At 42.2% G+C, this 17,328-nt stretch overlaps 1 protein-coding gene across 3 annotated transcripts in view; it reads left to right on the forward strand.

Annotated features, from left to right (window-relative positions):
- NTRK3 (neurotrophic receptor tyrosine kinase 3) overlaps window positions 1-17,328 on the forward strand; it is a 460,883-nt gene that overhangs the window by 405,802 nt on the left and 37,753 nt on the right. For 2 of the 3 annotated variants that reach the window (XM_087704304.1, XM_087704303.1), the window contains one exon: window positions 16,055-16,129. The exons of the other annotated variant lie outside the window; for it this stretch is intronic. In XM_087704304.1, coding sequence (XP_087560430.1) covers window positions 16,055-16,129 — 75 coding nt within the window. The remainder of the gene's footprint in view (window positions 1-16,054; window positions 16,130-17,328) is intronic. 3 annotated transcript variants of the gene reach the window in all.

The following is a 17,328-nucleotide window of genomic DNA, read 5'->3' on the forward strand; positions in this document are numbered from 1 at the left end:
TCCCCTGTTTATTCAGGGTTTTTTTCCCCCCCAACCTTCACATTTCAAAGGCAGAAGCATCATGACAGTTTGCCTCTGATATGCTTTTCTGAGAGGCAGGGATCTGTGAAACTTAGTGATGTGTGTGTGTCAGAGGTGGGTTGCTACTGGTTTGCAACAGTTCAGGTGAACCGGTAATGGAAATTGGCGTGACCCGTCAAAACCGTGCTCGACTAAGCCGCGCCCGATTAAACCGCGTCGCTGACGTCATCAACAGGGCGACAACAGCCAGGGCGGAGAAAGAAGGGCGCTTTAAATAGCGCTTTGAAAGCAAGCCGATTCAACTTAAGGTAAGGGTTAGGTTTAGGGTTAGCTTTAGGGTTAGCTTTAGGGTTAGGTTAAGGATTAGGTTTAGGGTTAGGTTAAGGGTTAGGGTTAGGTTTAGGGTTAGGTTAAGGGTTAGGATTAGGTTTAGGGTTAGGTTAAGGGTTAGGTTTAGGGTTAGGTTTAGGGTTAGTTTAAGGGTTAGGTTTAGGATTAGGTTTAGGGGAGTTAGGTTTAGGTTTAGGGGTTAATTTTAGGTTTAGGGTTTACAGCGTGCTTCTGTCTCCCTGCTGTTGTCGCCCTGTTGATGACGTCAGCGACACGGTTTAGTCGGGCGCGGTTTAGTCGAGCGCGGTTTTGTGGTGGAACCGGAAATTGGGACTGGGTCGCCAAACCGATAGGGACGGCATGCTGACCCAGCCCCTGAACCAGTTCCCCGGTGATCCGTGTCTTTGCTGGAATGTTTTTTAATCATTTTTTTAATCTGCTGCACATGTGCAAAACAGTTTACAGGCAGCAACCCATCCATGTGTGTGTGTGTCTGTGTGTGTGTGTGTGTGTGTGTGTGTGTGTACACACACATATGTACACACACACAAACACATATCCATTGTTTTATATTCTAGATTGTATGACACCTGCAAGTATCCTCCTTTTGGAATCATTTATTTTATTTCTCTATATGATTACATTATAATGGGACGCAGTGGCTCAGTGGCTGAGGCACTGAGCTTGTCAATCAGAAATTCAGCAGTTTGGCAGGTCAAATCCCTAGCAGTGTGTAATGGAGTGAGCTCCTGTTACTTGTCCCAGGCTTCTGCCAACATAGCAGTTCAAAAGCATGTAAAAATGCAAGTAGAAAAATAGGAACCACCTTTGGTGGGAAGGGAACAGTGTTCCTTTGGTGTTGAGTCATGCCGGCCACATGACCACAGAGAAGTCTTCAGATAGTGCTGGCTCTTCAGCTTCGAAACAGAGATGAGCACCGCCCCCTAGAGTCCGGAATGACTAGCACATAAGTGAGAGGGGAACCTTTACCTATGATTACATTTCTGTGATGTGTTCCTTTGTGCCTTCAGTAGATTACACAACATATTCAAGTGGCTCAGAGTGACAAACACCATTATTTAGATAAAGGGCCCCATGTTTTTTTTCCCCTTCACAGCAGTTCAATCCAGAAGCACGCAGCCCTGTTTCTTTTAGCATTTAGGTGTTGCTCTTAAATATGCCTTCATGGTATATTTAGTGCTGGTTCGTAGGCCTCTCATCTTGGAAACCCTAGTAACGGTGTATTGGAAAAAAATCGATTCTTCACCTGCCCTTCAGGAGTTCTATCATTCTACTGTTTGATGGATGCTAATTAAATCAGCTCCTAGCCCTTTTCCCCTTGATTAAAACAGAAGAAATAATGGTCTGTGAAATGCTGGCCATTTGCAGCTAAATAGAGTTGGTTGAAGAACTGCATATGATTGCAACAGTCTCATTAGAGCACCTGTCAGCGGCCTACAGGGAAGACAAGCATTAGGGGGCTTTAAGATCTGGCATACTGTATCCTCTCCCTCGACATTACACAGAGGACAGCAACCGAGGTTGTGAAGGTCCATTGTGCAGGTCCACACTCTATTCTGATCATCATCGCTGAAAAACGATGGTGCCATCTCCTACAATTTTGAGTGTATGAAAACATGGTGACTGAAAGGCAGTACATGACAACACAACCATGGAGACCTCATCGCACAAGTGTTGCAAATGAGGTGGTTGCTTTCCATGTTGGAGCAGGAACATCTCATGGTAGTTGTGATGAGGATGATGATGATGATGATGATGATGATGATGATGATGATGATGATGATGATGATGATGATGATAACATACAAAATGTCATGTGTTTTGCTACCCACAATCCTGGTGATAAACACATGCAAACTCGACAGGTTAAAGAAACAGCATAGCTATTATTATGGTTGGTCGCACAGTCAGCAGATGTTTAGACTGGAGTTGGCTCCACCCCCCCCTGTTTAGTCCTTCCCACTTGGGATTGACATATGTCTTAAGAGTGTTGTTGCAGGATGTAAGCTGTTCCAAGTAAAGCTGCCTTTTGCAATTGACCAATGATGGTTTTGTCAATGCCAGAGGTGTTCAGGTGGAGTTGAAGAAGTTTTGGGATTGTGCCCAAGGTGCCTATTACTTTCTTTTACCCCAGTCATTCTATCTCTATTTGCAGGTCATTGTATTTTGTGATGTTCGCCAGTGATTTCTGTTCTGCTGTCTCCAGTTACTGCCATGCCCCTTGTCCAGAATGTTTGCCTTTCTTATCGCCAGTTGTGAAGTTTGGAATCCAAAGTGGCAGGTGCTTGCCTGTTTGAATTCTAAAGCCCCAGATCACTTTATTGTCTATTTTATGGTTTACACCAGGGGTGGGTTCCAGCCAGTTCTAACCTCTTCTATAGAAGAGGTTCCACAAATCTACAGTGCCATTTAGAACCGGTTCCAGCTCCCTCCCCCTGCCCATCCGCCCGTCATCAAGATGAATAGCGAGAGGAGGAATTCTGGGAGTTGAAGTCCACAAGTCTTAAAGCTGTCAAGTTTGAACACCCTGGGTTTTTTTTTCTAAAGGGTTAGGGGTCTTGTAACTTTAACTTCACAGCTTTAAGACTTGCGTGCTTCAAATGCCAGATTTTCTGAGCCAACATTTTGGTTGGTAAGCAAGAGTATTGTTAAGTGAGTTTCACCACATTTTACAAGTTGGCCATGCCCACCCAGTAACATGACTGCCAAGCCACTCCCACTCAGTCACATGGCTGGCAAGTCACTCCCACCTGGTCACATGGCTGGCAAGCCACTCCCACCTGGTCACATGGTTGGTAAGCCACTCCCACAAAGCAGGCCACACTTACAGAAGAGGTTCTAAAAAAATTTGAAACCCACCACTGGTTTACACCCATTCTTGCTTTCAGGCAAATGGTGTTTCTTGCACATATTCCTATGCACTGTGGTTGCTACTTTGTCACGCCAATTGTTGTCAGGCTGGGCAATCTTGCAACAGCTAACCAGGTGCCCCACTCTTTCTTCATCTACCTTGCAGTGGCAGCACCTGCTGTCTGTTGCTATATTCCTGATTCTGACATTGTATGTGTTTGTTCCCAAGGTTCGGTCTTGTACAGCCAGAATTAGCCCTTTTGTCTTTACTACTACTTTTCAACTTTACTACTCTTAGCCATTGCTAGGTCTTTTTGTTATATGCTTTTCTTTCTAGAGCCAAGGTGGCACAGTGGTTAAATGCAGCACTGCAGGCTACTGCTAGATCAGCAGGTCAGCGGTTCAAATCTCACCGGCTCAGGGTTGACTCAGCCTTCCATCCTTCCGAGGTGGGTAAAATGAGGACCCAGATTGTTGGGGGCAATATGCTGACTCTCTGTAAACCGCTTAGAGAGGCCTGAAAGGCCTATGAAGCGGTATATAAGTCTAAGTCTACTGCTATTTCCAATTTTTATTCTGTTCTAGTCATGTAATTTTTTGCCTTCCTGTGTTCTTTTTCTATTCTTCATTTGATCTTTCTTGTAGGTTGGCTAGGCTGATCTTTCTTGTATTCAGGAACCTTTCATGGTGTGCGAGCTTTGTTGTCCTTATTATCTTACCTAGAATAACCCTCAACCGCAGGAAAATACATTAAATGTTTGTCTACCTCCCATGTACATCTCATGTTTTGCTTTAGCTTTCAAGGGAGCTAATAGACAACAGTGTTTTTAAAGTAAACCTATAGGTCAATATTTGCTCTGCTGGTCCCACGAGGAATCTAAATCCAGTAATGGAAATGTCTTAAGAAATCCACAGCAACTGATTTCTGTGAGAACAAATGTGTAAGTTCCACTAGGATGGCTTTTTAAGGGTTGCAGAAACTAGGACCAAAAATAAGAGCTATAAGTTGCAGCTATCTAGATTTAATTTCATAAAATAGAACAGAATTTTTTATTGGCAAAGTGTGGTTGGACACAAAAGGAATTTGTCTCCAGTGCATAAGCTCAGTGTACATACAAACAACAAAGTGACAGGTCATATATCATAGGTATCTACAGATCCTGCACATCCTGGACATAAACTGCTTCAACTCCCCTCACCCACCTCAGGATACTGCTGTAGGGCACTGCATGCCAAAACAAATAGTTTTATTTTTATATTTATTTTTTAATTTGGTTTGTCAAACATGTACAAGATAATAGGTATAAGTATAAACATGGACATGAACCAATGAAATGAGTACAAATAAATGGGGACAGTAGGACAGGAACGGTGGGCACACTGGTGCACTTATGCATGCCCCCTTATGGATGTCTTAGGAATGGGGTGAGGTCCACACTAGACAGTTTAAAGTTAAAGTTATGGAGGTTTGAGGATGCAACAACAGAGGTGGGTAGAGCATTCCAGGCACTGACCGCTCTGTTGCTGAAATCGTATTTTCTGCAGTTGAGTTTGGAACGGTTTACCTTGAGTTTATATCTATTGTTTGCTCATATATTATTGAAGTTGGAGCTGAAGGAATCATTGACAGGTAGGACATTGTAGCAGACAATTTTGTGTACTATGCTTAGGTCAGACTGTAGGAGGTGTAGTTCTAGATTGTCCAAGCCCAAAATTTTGAGCCTGGTTATGTAAGGGATTATATTGTGAGCAGAGGAGTGGTGTACTCTTCTTGTGAAGTACCTCTGGACTCACTCAATTATATTAATGTCCAATATACAGTGTGTGTTCCAGGCAGATGAGCTGTATTCAAGAATTGGTGGAGTTGTATGGCCGAGTTTTCAGTACAATGTTACGGGAGAAGAAGCTTTGCAAAATTAGGTTAACAACTCTTAATGCCTTTCTGGTAATGCTGTTACAGTGAGCTCTGGCACTTAGATAGTTTGAGATGACTACTCCTAGGTCCTTGACAGAGTGAGGGTCGTCTACAAGGTTGTACCCACCTCTAGACAGAAAGATAGTTTTTTTTTTTCCTATGTCCCATCACTTTGCTGAACACCTAATTCTCACTACCATCTTATGCCTAAAGATATTTACCCATGTGGTCGGCTATATTGCTATTATCTTTCTCAACTTCTCATTTTTGTCATCTTTCTCACCTTCTCACCTTTCCTACTACCTTCTCCTATTGGTATCTTATGATGTATCGCTTGTTGTTTGTATCTTGTGATTAATGGTTGTAAGTATAATTTATGATCTATGACCTATCACTTTGTTGTTTGCATGTACACATTTCCCAGTGGTGAGATTTGTAAAATAATGGAAAAATCTACCTGTAATGAGTTCTCCATGGAGATTTTAAGAAGCTGGATAGCCAAATCCTGAGAGCTGGTTTAACTGGTTACACATTATGTAGTGGCAAAGAAGATGCTGCTTGTGGCCCTGTCCAATTCTACAATTCTAAGAATTGTAGACAGAAATATGTTTTTCTTCTTTCCTCAAAAATCCACACGAAGCAACGTCTTTTTTCAAGAATCATTTCTGAAAGTTATAGAGGGAACGGTTTTATTTTTCTTTTAAAAAGAGGCAGTCGGGGATTTTACTGACAGAGAAACCTATATAAAGCAAAAATCAAATAAATAAAGTTAATCTGCATTAAGAATGACATATCCAAAGGTGTCTTTCCCACAAGAATTCTTTTCGCTGAGCAAAATTGTAAATGCAAGAGGATGCAAATTGTTGTTCGGTTTTAAAACCTCATTGGAAGATGATACTATATTCTTTACAAGGCTGTGGTATTAGAGTGGAGTTCTATTGATCCAGATGTCCCAAAATGATAATAACGTGATGATTGAGGAGCATTCTGGATGTCTGAAATGGCACCAGGACTGTCTTAAATATCCGATATAAGACTTTTCAATAGAAATTACTACATGAACATAGCTACATTCCAGCCTCTCCGTTTCTCTCTCATCTGTTCCAAAGTAGGGAGGGGGAGAATCTATTAGCGATTCATCCCCTCTCTTCCACTCTGAAACATGAAGAGCCCTTCATAGCAAAGTATTGTCAGAACAGAGGAATTAATCAGGGCAATTAGGCTGTGTTAAATTGCATGGCATTATCTCAGGGATGGCAATCATCTTAATTTCACCGAATTCACCAACTTGCAGCACCTGATCTACAGACTTCCCTTCTCCACTTCACCTTCCCACCAGGCTCCATCTGGATGAATGAGGCTCTTTGGATGTTCTTTTTATTAATTTCATCGTTAGTCATGACAATGAGGTTAGCAGAGAAAAGGCTGGCGAGGGTGGGAGCCCAAGAAAGACCAAGCAGCCTTTTAGAGTATTTAATGGGTACAATATGATCCTTTCCTAATGTATCTCAATAAGAGGGTCTAGTTTTGGAGAGAGGAAAGACACAGATGTAAATGAAGTGTGTCCAATATATAAAGTCACTGTATATATAGAAAATATATAAGGTAAAGGTAAAGGTTCCCCTCGCATATATGTGTTAGCCGTTGCCGACTCTATGGGGTGATGCTCATCTCCGTTTCTAAGCTGAAAAGCCAGCCTTGTCCGAAGACGTCTCCGTGGTCATGTGGCCGGCATGACTAAATGCCGAAGGCACACAGAACGCTGTTACCTTCCCACCAAAGGTGGTTCCTATTTGTCTACTTGCATTTTTACATGCTTTCGAACTGCTAGGTTGCCAGAAGCTGGGACAAGTAACGGGAGCTCATTCTGTTATGCAGGGATAGTAGGATTCGAACTGCGGAACTGCTGGTCTTTCTGATTGAGAAGTTCAGGGTCTTAGCCACTGAGCCACTGCGTCCCTTAGAAAATATATAGACTCAGTATATTGTGACACTTTATATATAGTGGCTATATAGGTATATTGTGATTAAAAAAGCCAACAGTAAAGGTTTCCCTGTCAGTCATATCCGATTGTAGGACACAGTGCTCATCTCCATTTCTTGGCCAAGGGAGCGAAAGATAATTTATGTGGTCATGTATAGAATGCATAAAATGACTATATGCCAAAGGTGTACAGAATGCTGTTACCTTCCCACCAAAGTGGTATCTAGTAATCTGCTTTCATTTGCGTGCTTTTGAACCTGGGCTGACAAACCCAGTATTTTTAACTGCTGAACCACTGAATGCCTTGAATGCCACTGTGACACTTTTTAGATAGATGATAGATAGATAGATAGATAGATAGATAGATAGATAGATAGATAGATAGATAGATAGATAGATAGATAGACAGACAGACAGACAGACAGACAGACACAGATGATATATGGATGGATGGATGGATGGATGGATGGATGGATGGATGGATGGATGGATGGATGGATGGATGGATGGATGGATGATAGATACATAGACACATAGATGATAAAGAAAGAAAGAGAGAAAGAAAGAGGAAGGAAAGAAGGAATGAAGAAAGAAAAAGAAAGAAAAAGGAAGAAAGAAGGAAGGAAGGAAGGAAAGAAAGAAGGAAAGAAAGAAAAAAGAGAAATAAATAATAATAATAAATAAATAAATAAATAAATAAATAATGAATGAATGAATGAATGAATGAATGAATGAATGAATGAATGAATGAATGAATGAATGAATGAATGAATGAATTGGTCTAGTGGTTAAGGCCAAAAACAAAAGATCATATGTCCACATCGTGTTTCAGCAATGAAAGCCAGGATGATTGTTGTCGGGAAAAGAGGAGGAGGAGGGAGGTGTGTTGAAAATGGCCACTACTTTGAGTTGCTTGTAAAAATAGCTCACTTTTATGAATTCTTGTTTTCCTGCATACCGTTTGTCATTCATCTATTTTTTTTCCATTTCTCTATGTTCTGATGGCACTAGGTTTACTATAATCCTGGGAGGGGAATAAGGGTGTAGGCCTTTCTATCTTAAATCACCCCCCCCCCAAATAAAAAACCCTGGAAGGTTTGTGATGGCACCAATTCCCTCCCCCCACCCCTTTTGACTGTGGTTGGCCCTCGTGAACTAACTCTTGTAAGTGATAAAAACCATGATGGGTTCCTTTCCACATTTAAACTGCTAAACCTGCCCCTGTGTAAGATGCACAAAGATTGCTTGATTCCCATTCATAACTTTAAGACTTCAAAAGGACATTTCTAGTGGACTGCATGGCTGATATTTGTCAGTAGCGGGGTTTTTTAACAACCCACCATTATGATTACATTCTCTGGTGAAGTGCGCTCAGGGTATAATTGGCAAGCAGCGATCCACAAAATTGCACATGCATAGAAAACAGGAATTGTGACACGGTGACTCTACCTTCTCTCCTTCCACTTTAAAAAAAAAAACAGAAATAAAATGTACCCACCTCAGCTGGAACATTTTTGTTTCAATGTGCTGTGCAAACCAGTTTATCATCCAGCTTGTGAAACAGTCCAAGATTGATGAGGTGACGCACCATGTTTTTTCCTCACTGCAACGGTCCCATTTATGCCTGTGACAAATTTGAACCAGGAACCTCAGCAGAAATTTAGATTAGGAAGTGCCGTGATCAGCATATGCTCAGGCCTCAGAGTACGTTCCAGCAACGAAAGATAAAACAAGGCGTGCAAATTGTAAATTTCCTGTCAGAATGAAGCTCTTGGATAAAGGATGTTTGGGCATAATAAACAAGGATCCTGGTTTTCTTCTCTGTCTTGGTGCCCTGCCTCACACTTTGAGTCCCACAGAACCAGCATACCAGTAGTGAAATACTTTTTTTTAAACTACTGGTTCTGTGGTCATGACAGAGGAAGGATACTGCAAAATCTCAATTCCCACCCCACTCTGGGACCAGCCAGAGGTGCCATTTGCCTGTTCTCTGAACTACTCAAAATTTTCGCTACTGGTTCTCCTGTCAGAACCTGCTGAATTTCACCCCTGCACCACACCTATATAGCAATAGAACTTAGGCTTATATACCACTTCACAGTGCTCTTACAGCCCTCTCTTAGTGGTTTACCGAGTCAGCCTCTTGCCCCCAACAATCTGGGTCCTCATTTTACCCACCTCGGAAGGATGGAAGGCTGAGTCAACCTTGAGCCTGGTGACATTTGAACTGTTGAATTGCAGGCAGCTGGCAGTCAGCAGAAGTATCCTGCAGTACTGCATTTTAACCACTGCACTACCACATCTATTTTCAATAATAGATATATTCAGATATTATAGACAGAACAGGTCATCCTCATTTTATGACCACAGTTGAGTCCAACATTTCCACTGCTAAGCCAGGCATTTATTAAGTGAACTTAGCCCCTTTTTACGATCTTTTGGAGATAAGCCAGGGAGTCTGCAGGCTCATGGACAGAGGATTCCATAATGAAAAACAAGATACTTACACACTTGGCTAATTAAATACTCGTAAGAATGAGAATTCCTTTATCATTTTCTTCTCCCTAGAATGAAATCAGAAAGCAAGATCCCTTTTCTTAAATAGCAATAGCACTTAGACTTATATACCGCCTCGTAGTGCTTTCCAGCCCTCTCTAAGTGGTTTACAGAGTCAGCCTATTTCCCCCAACAATCTGGCTCCTCATTTGATCCACCTTGGAAGGATGGAAGGCAGAGTCAACCTTGAGCCAGTGAGATTTGAACTGCTGAAGTGCAGCTAGGAGTCAGCTGAAGTAGCCTGCAGTACTGCACTCTAACCACTTACAAGCTGGTTTTATAAACCTAGCTTAGGTGGTTAGGTGACGCAGTGGTTAGAGTGCAGCACTGCAGGCTACTTCAGCTGACTGCAGTTCTGCAGTTTGGCTGTTCAAATCTCACCGGCTCAAGATTGACTCAGCCTTCCATCCTTCCGAGGTGGGTAAAATGAGGACCCGGATTGTTGTTGGGGGCAATATGCTGACTCTGTAAATCGCTTAGAGAGGGCTGAAAGCCCTATGAAGCGGTATATAAGTCTAACTGCTATTGCTATTGCTTACCATTTTTTTGCAGAACTACCAGTCCAGTCACAAAGTTTGTGAAGTTAAGATTGTGGCAGCTGCACTCTCCTGAAATTAAAACCTATAGCACAAGCTTGTTAAAAGGCTAGCAGGGAGAGGAATTATTTATTACATGCAATAAATAATAAACATTTAAAAAAATCATGGTCTCTGTGCTGATTTTAAGGGAACAATAACTGACCTAAACACATTATTTCCCCTGCTCTCTAATCCTTTCCAATTGATCCAACATTGCAAAACCTTAAACTTTGGATTGATTTGTTAAACCCTACAGAACAATGTTTTGCCTCCTACAGGATGGAGAATGCAAAAGAAACAAAATAAAAATAAAAATCCACCTCTCTCCCTCTGCTTCTATATTCCCTCACCTATCTGTTCAAGGAAAATGTATGAGATCCACGGCTTTTTCATATAGTCAAAAGCTATCCTTGTTTCTTCCTATTTATTCAAAGTGAGTTGTAAATCAAACCCTGGATTGCCATCTCCCTGAGCTATTTGCATGGGGACAAAGTAGGTGCCAGGGGAGGAATCACTCTTTCATCTCAACGTGTTAGATTAGATTAGCATTATTCTTTATTATATTGGTTGTTCTCCCCACCTTGGCTTTCAAGTTTGTGATTGCTTTCCTTGCTCGGGATTTGTTTGTACATAATGCCCTATTACCGGCTGCGAGATTTTTCATATCAGACAGTCTGTAACTAGAATACAAGGAAATACATTCAAAAAGTAGAGCAATCATTTCCCCCTCCTAAAGTTAAAACACCAGCGGGCACTGACATGCCATTCTCAGAATCAGTTTTCCTGCATGAGGTTCCAAAATTGCGAAGGATTTTTTTTTAAAAAAAAGGTCATAGGTAATCCCCAACTTACAATCATTCGCTTAGCAACCATTCAAAGTTATGATGGCAGTTGAAAAAGGAATTCACAACCAGTACTTGCACTTATGAGCCATGGTGGCGCAGTGATTAGAATGCAGCATTGCAGGCTAATTCTGCTGACTGCCAGGGGTTTGATTCCGACCAGCTCAAGGTTAACGCAATCTTCTATCTTTCCAAGGTCGGTAAAATGAGGACCCTGATACTTGGGAGCAATGTGCTGATTCTGCAAACCGCTTAGAGAGGGTTGTAAAGTTTAAGCGCTATATAAGTCCAAGGGCTATTGCTATTTTGACCGTTGCAACATCCTGAGCCAAGGTGGCACAGTGGTTAGAGTGCAGTACTGCAGGCTACTTCAGCTGACTGCTAGCTGCAGTTCGGCAGTTCAAATCTCACCGGCTCAACGTTGACTCAGCCTTCCATTCTTCCGAGGTGGGTAAAATGGGAACCCAGATTGTTGGGGGGCAATAAGCTGACTCTGTAAACCACTTAGAGAGGGCTGTAAAAGCACTATGAAGCGGTATATAAGTCTAAGTGCTATTGCTATCCCCATAATGTTGTGATCAAAATTTGAGTGCTTGGCAATTGGCATGTATTTATGATGTTTTCTGGCGTCATGTGTTCACCACTTGCAACTGTTCCAGGAGGCTTTTGACGAGCAACATCAAAGGGGGAATTTAGATTTGTTTAACAACCGTGTTATTAATTTAACAACAGTGAGATGTTTGCTTAGCAACTATGGCAAAAAAGGTGGTAAAATTGGCTGTGACTCACTTAACAACTGCCTTGCTTAACAATGGAAGTTCTGGCCTCAATTGTCCTTGTAAATTGAGGACTGCCTGTATTGTCTTTGAACAGCATCTTGCAGCATCTCCAAATAAGTATAAGTATAATCTTTATTGTCATTGTACTTAAATACAACGAAATTGGTTAACCCCAAGTCATAACCCCAAATCGTTTTGGGTCTTAAATTCTACCTTTTGTTGAACAATAAATCAGGTCTCACACACCCCCAGAAAAACACTAGATTTTTCTTTCTCTTCTATGGTGTTGGAAGAAATGTCCATCTGGGTTCAGTTCCAAGTGGGGAGAAAGACACTGAAAACAATGGTGGCTGTTTGGAAAGATGGTTTAATGGTGGACAGGACCACATGGCTTGAGGTCCTGGGCAAAAAGGAAAGAGATGGTGAGAGTGCCTGGGTTTTATGCCCTCTCTGGGCTTTTGAATTTGAGCTTATATTCTGATTGGTTGTCAGACTCCCATGAGGCCATGCAGGGATAACTTTGTAGGTTGTCTGTGTCCCAGGCTTGGTTGAGCCTTTCTGGGTGATGATGTAATGAAAGAACTTTGAGCAATTCCTCCTAATGTTCTGCTTGAAGGAGGTAGATCTTTGTTATGTAGAATAGACTGGCTCGGGACTTAATGGCCCATTGACAGGGGGGGGGGCTGCCTCCCTTTTAGGGAAAATATTCTGTCCTTTTAATATTATCCTAAAATATTTCCTTTTCCTGGGAGAAGGGTGGGTGCTAACTTCCCACAATGGGATCCCTAACAAAATCACTACAATGACTACGGTTGGTAGTGATGCTAAAGAAATCCAACACAGCTTTCTATGGGAGAAGATTTGTGACAATCACCAAAACAGACTTCACAACCTTTAGCCAAGGTTGCACTAAACAAGCTTTTCCAAGTGTACTTTATGTCTGAGAGATGGGTTCGGAAAATGAGTGAGTTATTGTAATTTGCATCCGGAAAGGGGTAGTTTCATTTTTAAGAAGTGGATGCTGTGAACATTTCTATGACAAAGGATGGCAGCAGTGAAAGTTACCTTTCAGAAATGTTTCTCGGGGGTATTTCCATTAACAATATTGAGGCGAAGGTTGTATGCATCTCCTCCTTTTGTTAGGGAAAGCTTCCAGCAAGCATTTGGGTAAAGAACAGGAAATTGTCACTTGCAATTTTTAGATTGCAGAGTTCTGAGATACTTGATTTATTTACTTCCAGACGGGGACCAATTGTTACAATTCCCCTACTCCTTTTTTGTCATTTCCAGATTTAGTACTTTGCTTCCTTTTGTATCTTCCCCGAGTGTTACAGGCGAGAGCATTGTTACAGTAGCGTCAACAAAGCAATCTCAATATGACTGCAGATACTGTCACTCAAAAGTGTGTGTGGTGGGTTGTTGTTTTTTTTACTGATGTGGAAACTTGCATTAGAGAAAATGTGGCGTGATCTTTGGGAGGAAGCGTTTTATCGAGGATTCACAAAGAAAAGAGGCAAAGAAATGGAAACGTTGGAAGGAGTGGCCTGTGCACCTGTTTCATTGTGGGTAGAAAGCCCCTTTGGTGTAGTGGTTAAAGCACCAGGGAGACCAGGAATGTCAACATTCTCATACACATTGACACATTGCCTGCTGGTAGCCTGCCGTATGCCATGGGAGAGGGAGATCGGCAGGGTGGGACAAGGAGAGGGTTAGTATGAGGAATTGACACTATGCATTGTGTTGTTGTCCCATGAAAACTGCATCCGTTCCAAGGTCATGGTAAGGAATGCAGAACCATCCAGCCCACAAAGACAGGGACTGTTACCCAAGCAATTTGTTAGCATCTAATTGGGCACTCTTTGATAACCATGGGGGAAGGTGGGAGAAAGTGGGAACAAGTGAAAATTAATAATATGCTTTGGATACAAAACCCCCACATCCAGCTTTGCTTCTTCTGTAACCACTTGACTTTAGTAAAGTAAAGGAGAGAATCAAGATCACCTGAAGTGTTAATACCACTTTATAATGCCTTGGTAAGGCCACACTTGGAATATTGCATTCAGTTTTGGTCATCACAATGTAAAAAAGATGTTGATACTCTAGAAAGAGTGCAGAGAAGAGCAACAAAGATGATTAGTGGACTGGAGATTAAAACATGAGGAATGGTTTCAGGAACTGGGTATGTCTAGTTTAATGAAAAGAAGGACTAGGGGAGACAGGATAGCAATGTTCCGATATTTCGGGGGCTGCCACAAAGAAGAGGGAGTCAAGCTATTTTCCAAAGTGCTGAGGGCAGGACAATGGGTGGAAGCTAATCAAGAAGCGAAGCAACTTAGAACTAAGGAGAAATGTCCTGATAGTTAGAACAATTAATCAGTGGAACAACTTGCCTCCCGAAGTTATGAATGCTCCAACACTGGAAGTCTTTAAGAAGATGTTGGATAACCATTTGTCTGAAGTATGTAGGGTTTCTTGCCTAAGCAGGGGGTTGAACTAGAAAATCTCCAAGGTCCCTTCCAACTGTTATTCTATTCTATTCTATTCTATTCTATTCTATTCTATTCTATTCTATTCTATTCTATTCTATTCTATTCTATTCTATTCTATTCTATTCTATTCTATTCTACTCTACTCTACTCTACTCTACTCTACTCTATTCTATACTTTTGACTAAAAGTATAGGGATGACAGGCTTCCTTTTGTAATTGACCAAGTTGGGATGGTTGACAATGAGTTCAAATTTCGTGCCTTAGCCACGAAAGCCACCTGGGTGACCTTGGGCCAGTCCCTCTTTCTCTGCCCAGCCCATATTTTTAAGGACAATAGGAGGAAGAGGGCATGTTGAATATGTTTGTCACCTTGAATTATTTGTAAAAGTAATAAAGATGGATTACAAACACATTAAAAATGTGCATTTTAGAATTTTAGGGATTCCTCTAGTTCAATTAGAATTCATGAAATAATAAAGAGCATGGGGAAATTGTTCGTATAAAGCATGAATGAATGCTATGATTATATGAAGCCTTTGTTTTTAGAGTGGCAAAAAAATGGCAACGTTTTCAGATGGCTTTTTCTGATAGGACACTTATTTCAGACTATTTCAGTAGGAAGACTGATGATCATGGATCCTGACCACAAATAACATTATGCTAGTCAATGCACTCATGTGTATCATTAGCCTAACAGCTTGTGCTTGTAGGTTCAATGACCTAGAACAGGGGTGTCAAACTCAAGACCCGTAGGCTGGATTCTCCCCATAGGGTGATTAGATCTGGCCTGTGGGGTCACCCTGAAAACAGCGAAGGACCAGCCCTCAGTGTCTCTGCGGGTGGCCCTCCTGAGCTCCGTTTTCACTGGCTGAGGATTGCAAGAGGCAGTCGCAGCTGAAAACGGAGCTCAGGAGCCCGTTTCACTGGTAGAGTGTTCAGGCCACCACCCCAACACGAGTGATGTTGAGCTGGCCACACCCACACTGGCCCAGCCCACAATGGCCCCCCATGGTCAAACACAACTCTGATGAAATCCCTCAATGAAATCAAGTTTGACACCCCTGGCCTAGAAGGAAAGGGCAAAAGATACCTAGTCTAGTGAAAAGAAGGACCAGGCATGATAGCAGTCTCCCAATACTTGAAGGGCTGTCACAAGGAAAAGGGAGGCAACTTATGTACCAAAGCACCCGTAGGCAGGACAGGAAACAAAGAGAGAGAAGCAACCTTGAATTAAGGAGAAAATTCCTAACAGTGAGGACAAATTGGCTTTGGAAGTTGTAGATGCCCCATCATTGGAGACTTTTGAGAAGACCCTGGAGTGCCATTTATCAGAAATAGTATAGGTCTCCTGCGAGAGCAGGAGGTTGGACTAGATGACTTCCAAGGCCTCTTCCAACTCTGCAACTGTTATGGTTACTGGCTTTTGTAAAGGTTTCATTACAGATTGGTCACCTGGAGGAGAAAAAAAATCATACTCGCCTTAGGCAACTATATACAAACCTGAAAAAAGTATGCATTAAGCTGTTGGAATGTTGCAGCCAGACAAACGATGGAGTTAAAGATACACCCTTTCCCTTCTTGTCCCCTGCTTCATCCCTTCATGTCCCCCTCATCTTCCCTCCCTGCTTTTCTTCTCTGTTTATTTCCCTCCTCCCCAATTTCTCCTTGTCTTCACCCATTCACTGTCAGGAAGTGACGCGTCCGAAGGGCTATTACAGCAGAACGTGGCAGCAGCAGAGAATAACAACCATGGCAGCTACAACAGTGAGTGGATTTTGACTCGGGGGACTGGAGGGGGGGAGGGAGCAGATATTTGATGAGAACAAAGTGACCGGGAGTTGGGTATGGATTAACAGTGAAGCTCAGCATCATGCTCCAGATTAGGTCCTGGGATATACGGGGAATCCAACAGACTGCATTTATTTAGAAATGCCGCTAGGATCAGTCTACACACTTCCATTTCCTTTGTAGAGAATGATGCTATCATCTCTGAAACATAATACGTGTCATTGTGCTCAATCTAAAGGACTTCATCCAAAATAAAATGACTAGATGCACTTCAGGACTCTATGCAGTGCTCTCTCTCTCTCTCTCTCTCTCTCTCTCTCTCTCTCCCTCCCTCCCTCCCTCCCTCCCTCCCTCTCTCTCTCTCTCTCTCACACACACACACACACACAGAGCCTTTTTCTCTTCCTGGCTGCTCCATGCTAGTTCTTTTATGCCTTTTCCTTTTCTAGGCCATATTTTGTGACATTGAGCAAGCCACACCCAAGCCAATGGTAAAAGAACCATTTGAACACTTGGGTTCAGTTCTTGGCATCTCTGGGAAAATACAAAAAAGGAAAATACAAAAGCAAGTTAAACATGCAAACATCAAGGTCAAGGTTTCGTCTGTCCAGTCATATCTGACTCTAAGGAGTGGTACTCATTCAGTTTCTGAGCCAAGGGACTCAGCATTATCCAAAGACACTTTCCGTGGTCATGTGGCCAGCATGACTGTACACTGAGTCTCACAGAACTTTCTTCTTATCTTCCCACCAAAGTGGTACCTATTTATCTACCTGCATTTGCATGCTTTCAAACTGCTAGCTGAACAGGAGCTGGAGCAAGGAACGGGAGCTCACCCATCATACAATGCTTGGGTCTCGAACCCAGGCAGTCAGCTTTCCAGCTGACAAGCTCAGTGTCTTTAACTGCTGGGCCATCGCGCCCCCTCTAAACAGATAAATCTGATAGGAATTGGGAAGACAGACCTATGCTTGGGAGCCTTAGCAGTCAAAATGAATCAGTCTTAAGGAAAGATTCTTTTATTCTTAGCCAAACTCTTAACTGTTCTGTGGTTCTTAGGTCAGTCCTTCTCTGTCTGACCTTGACTAAATGAATTTCTTGTTTCAAGGCTCTGCTTGTTTAAGGCTCTTTCCACAATACAGCCACATTCCAGATGCTTTGATTCATCTTTTTTT

Source organism: Thamnophis sirtalis, unplaced genomic scaffold (assembly GCF_051295495.1).
Source record: "Thamnophis sirtalis isolate CommonGarterSnake01/CBP01778 unplaced genomic scaffold, rThaSir2_p1.2 scaffold_2, whole genome shotgun sequence".
Classification (NCBI taxonomy): Eukaryota; Metazoa; Chordata; class Lepidosauria; order Squamata; family Natricidae; genus Thamnophis; species Thamnophis sirtalis.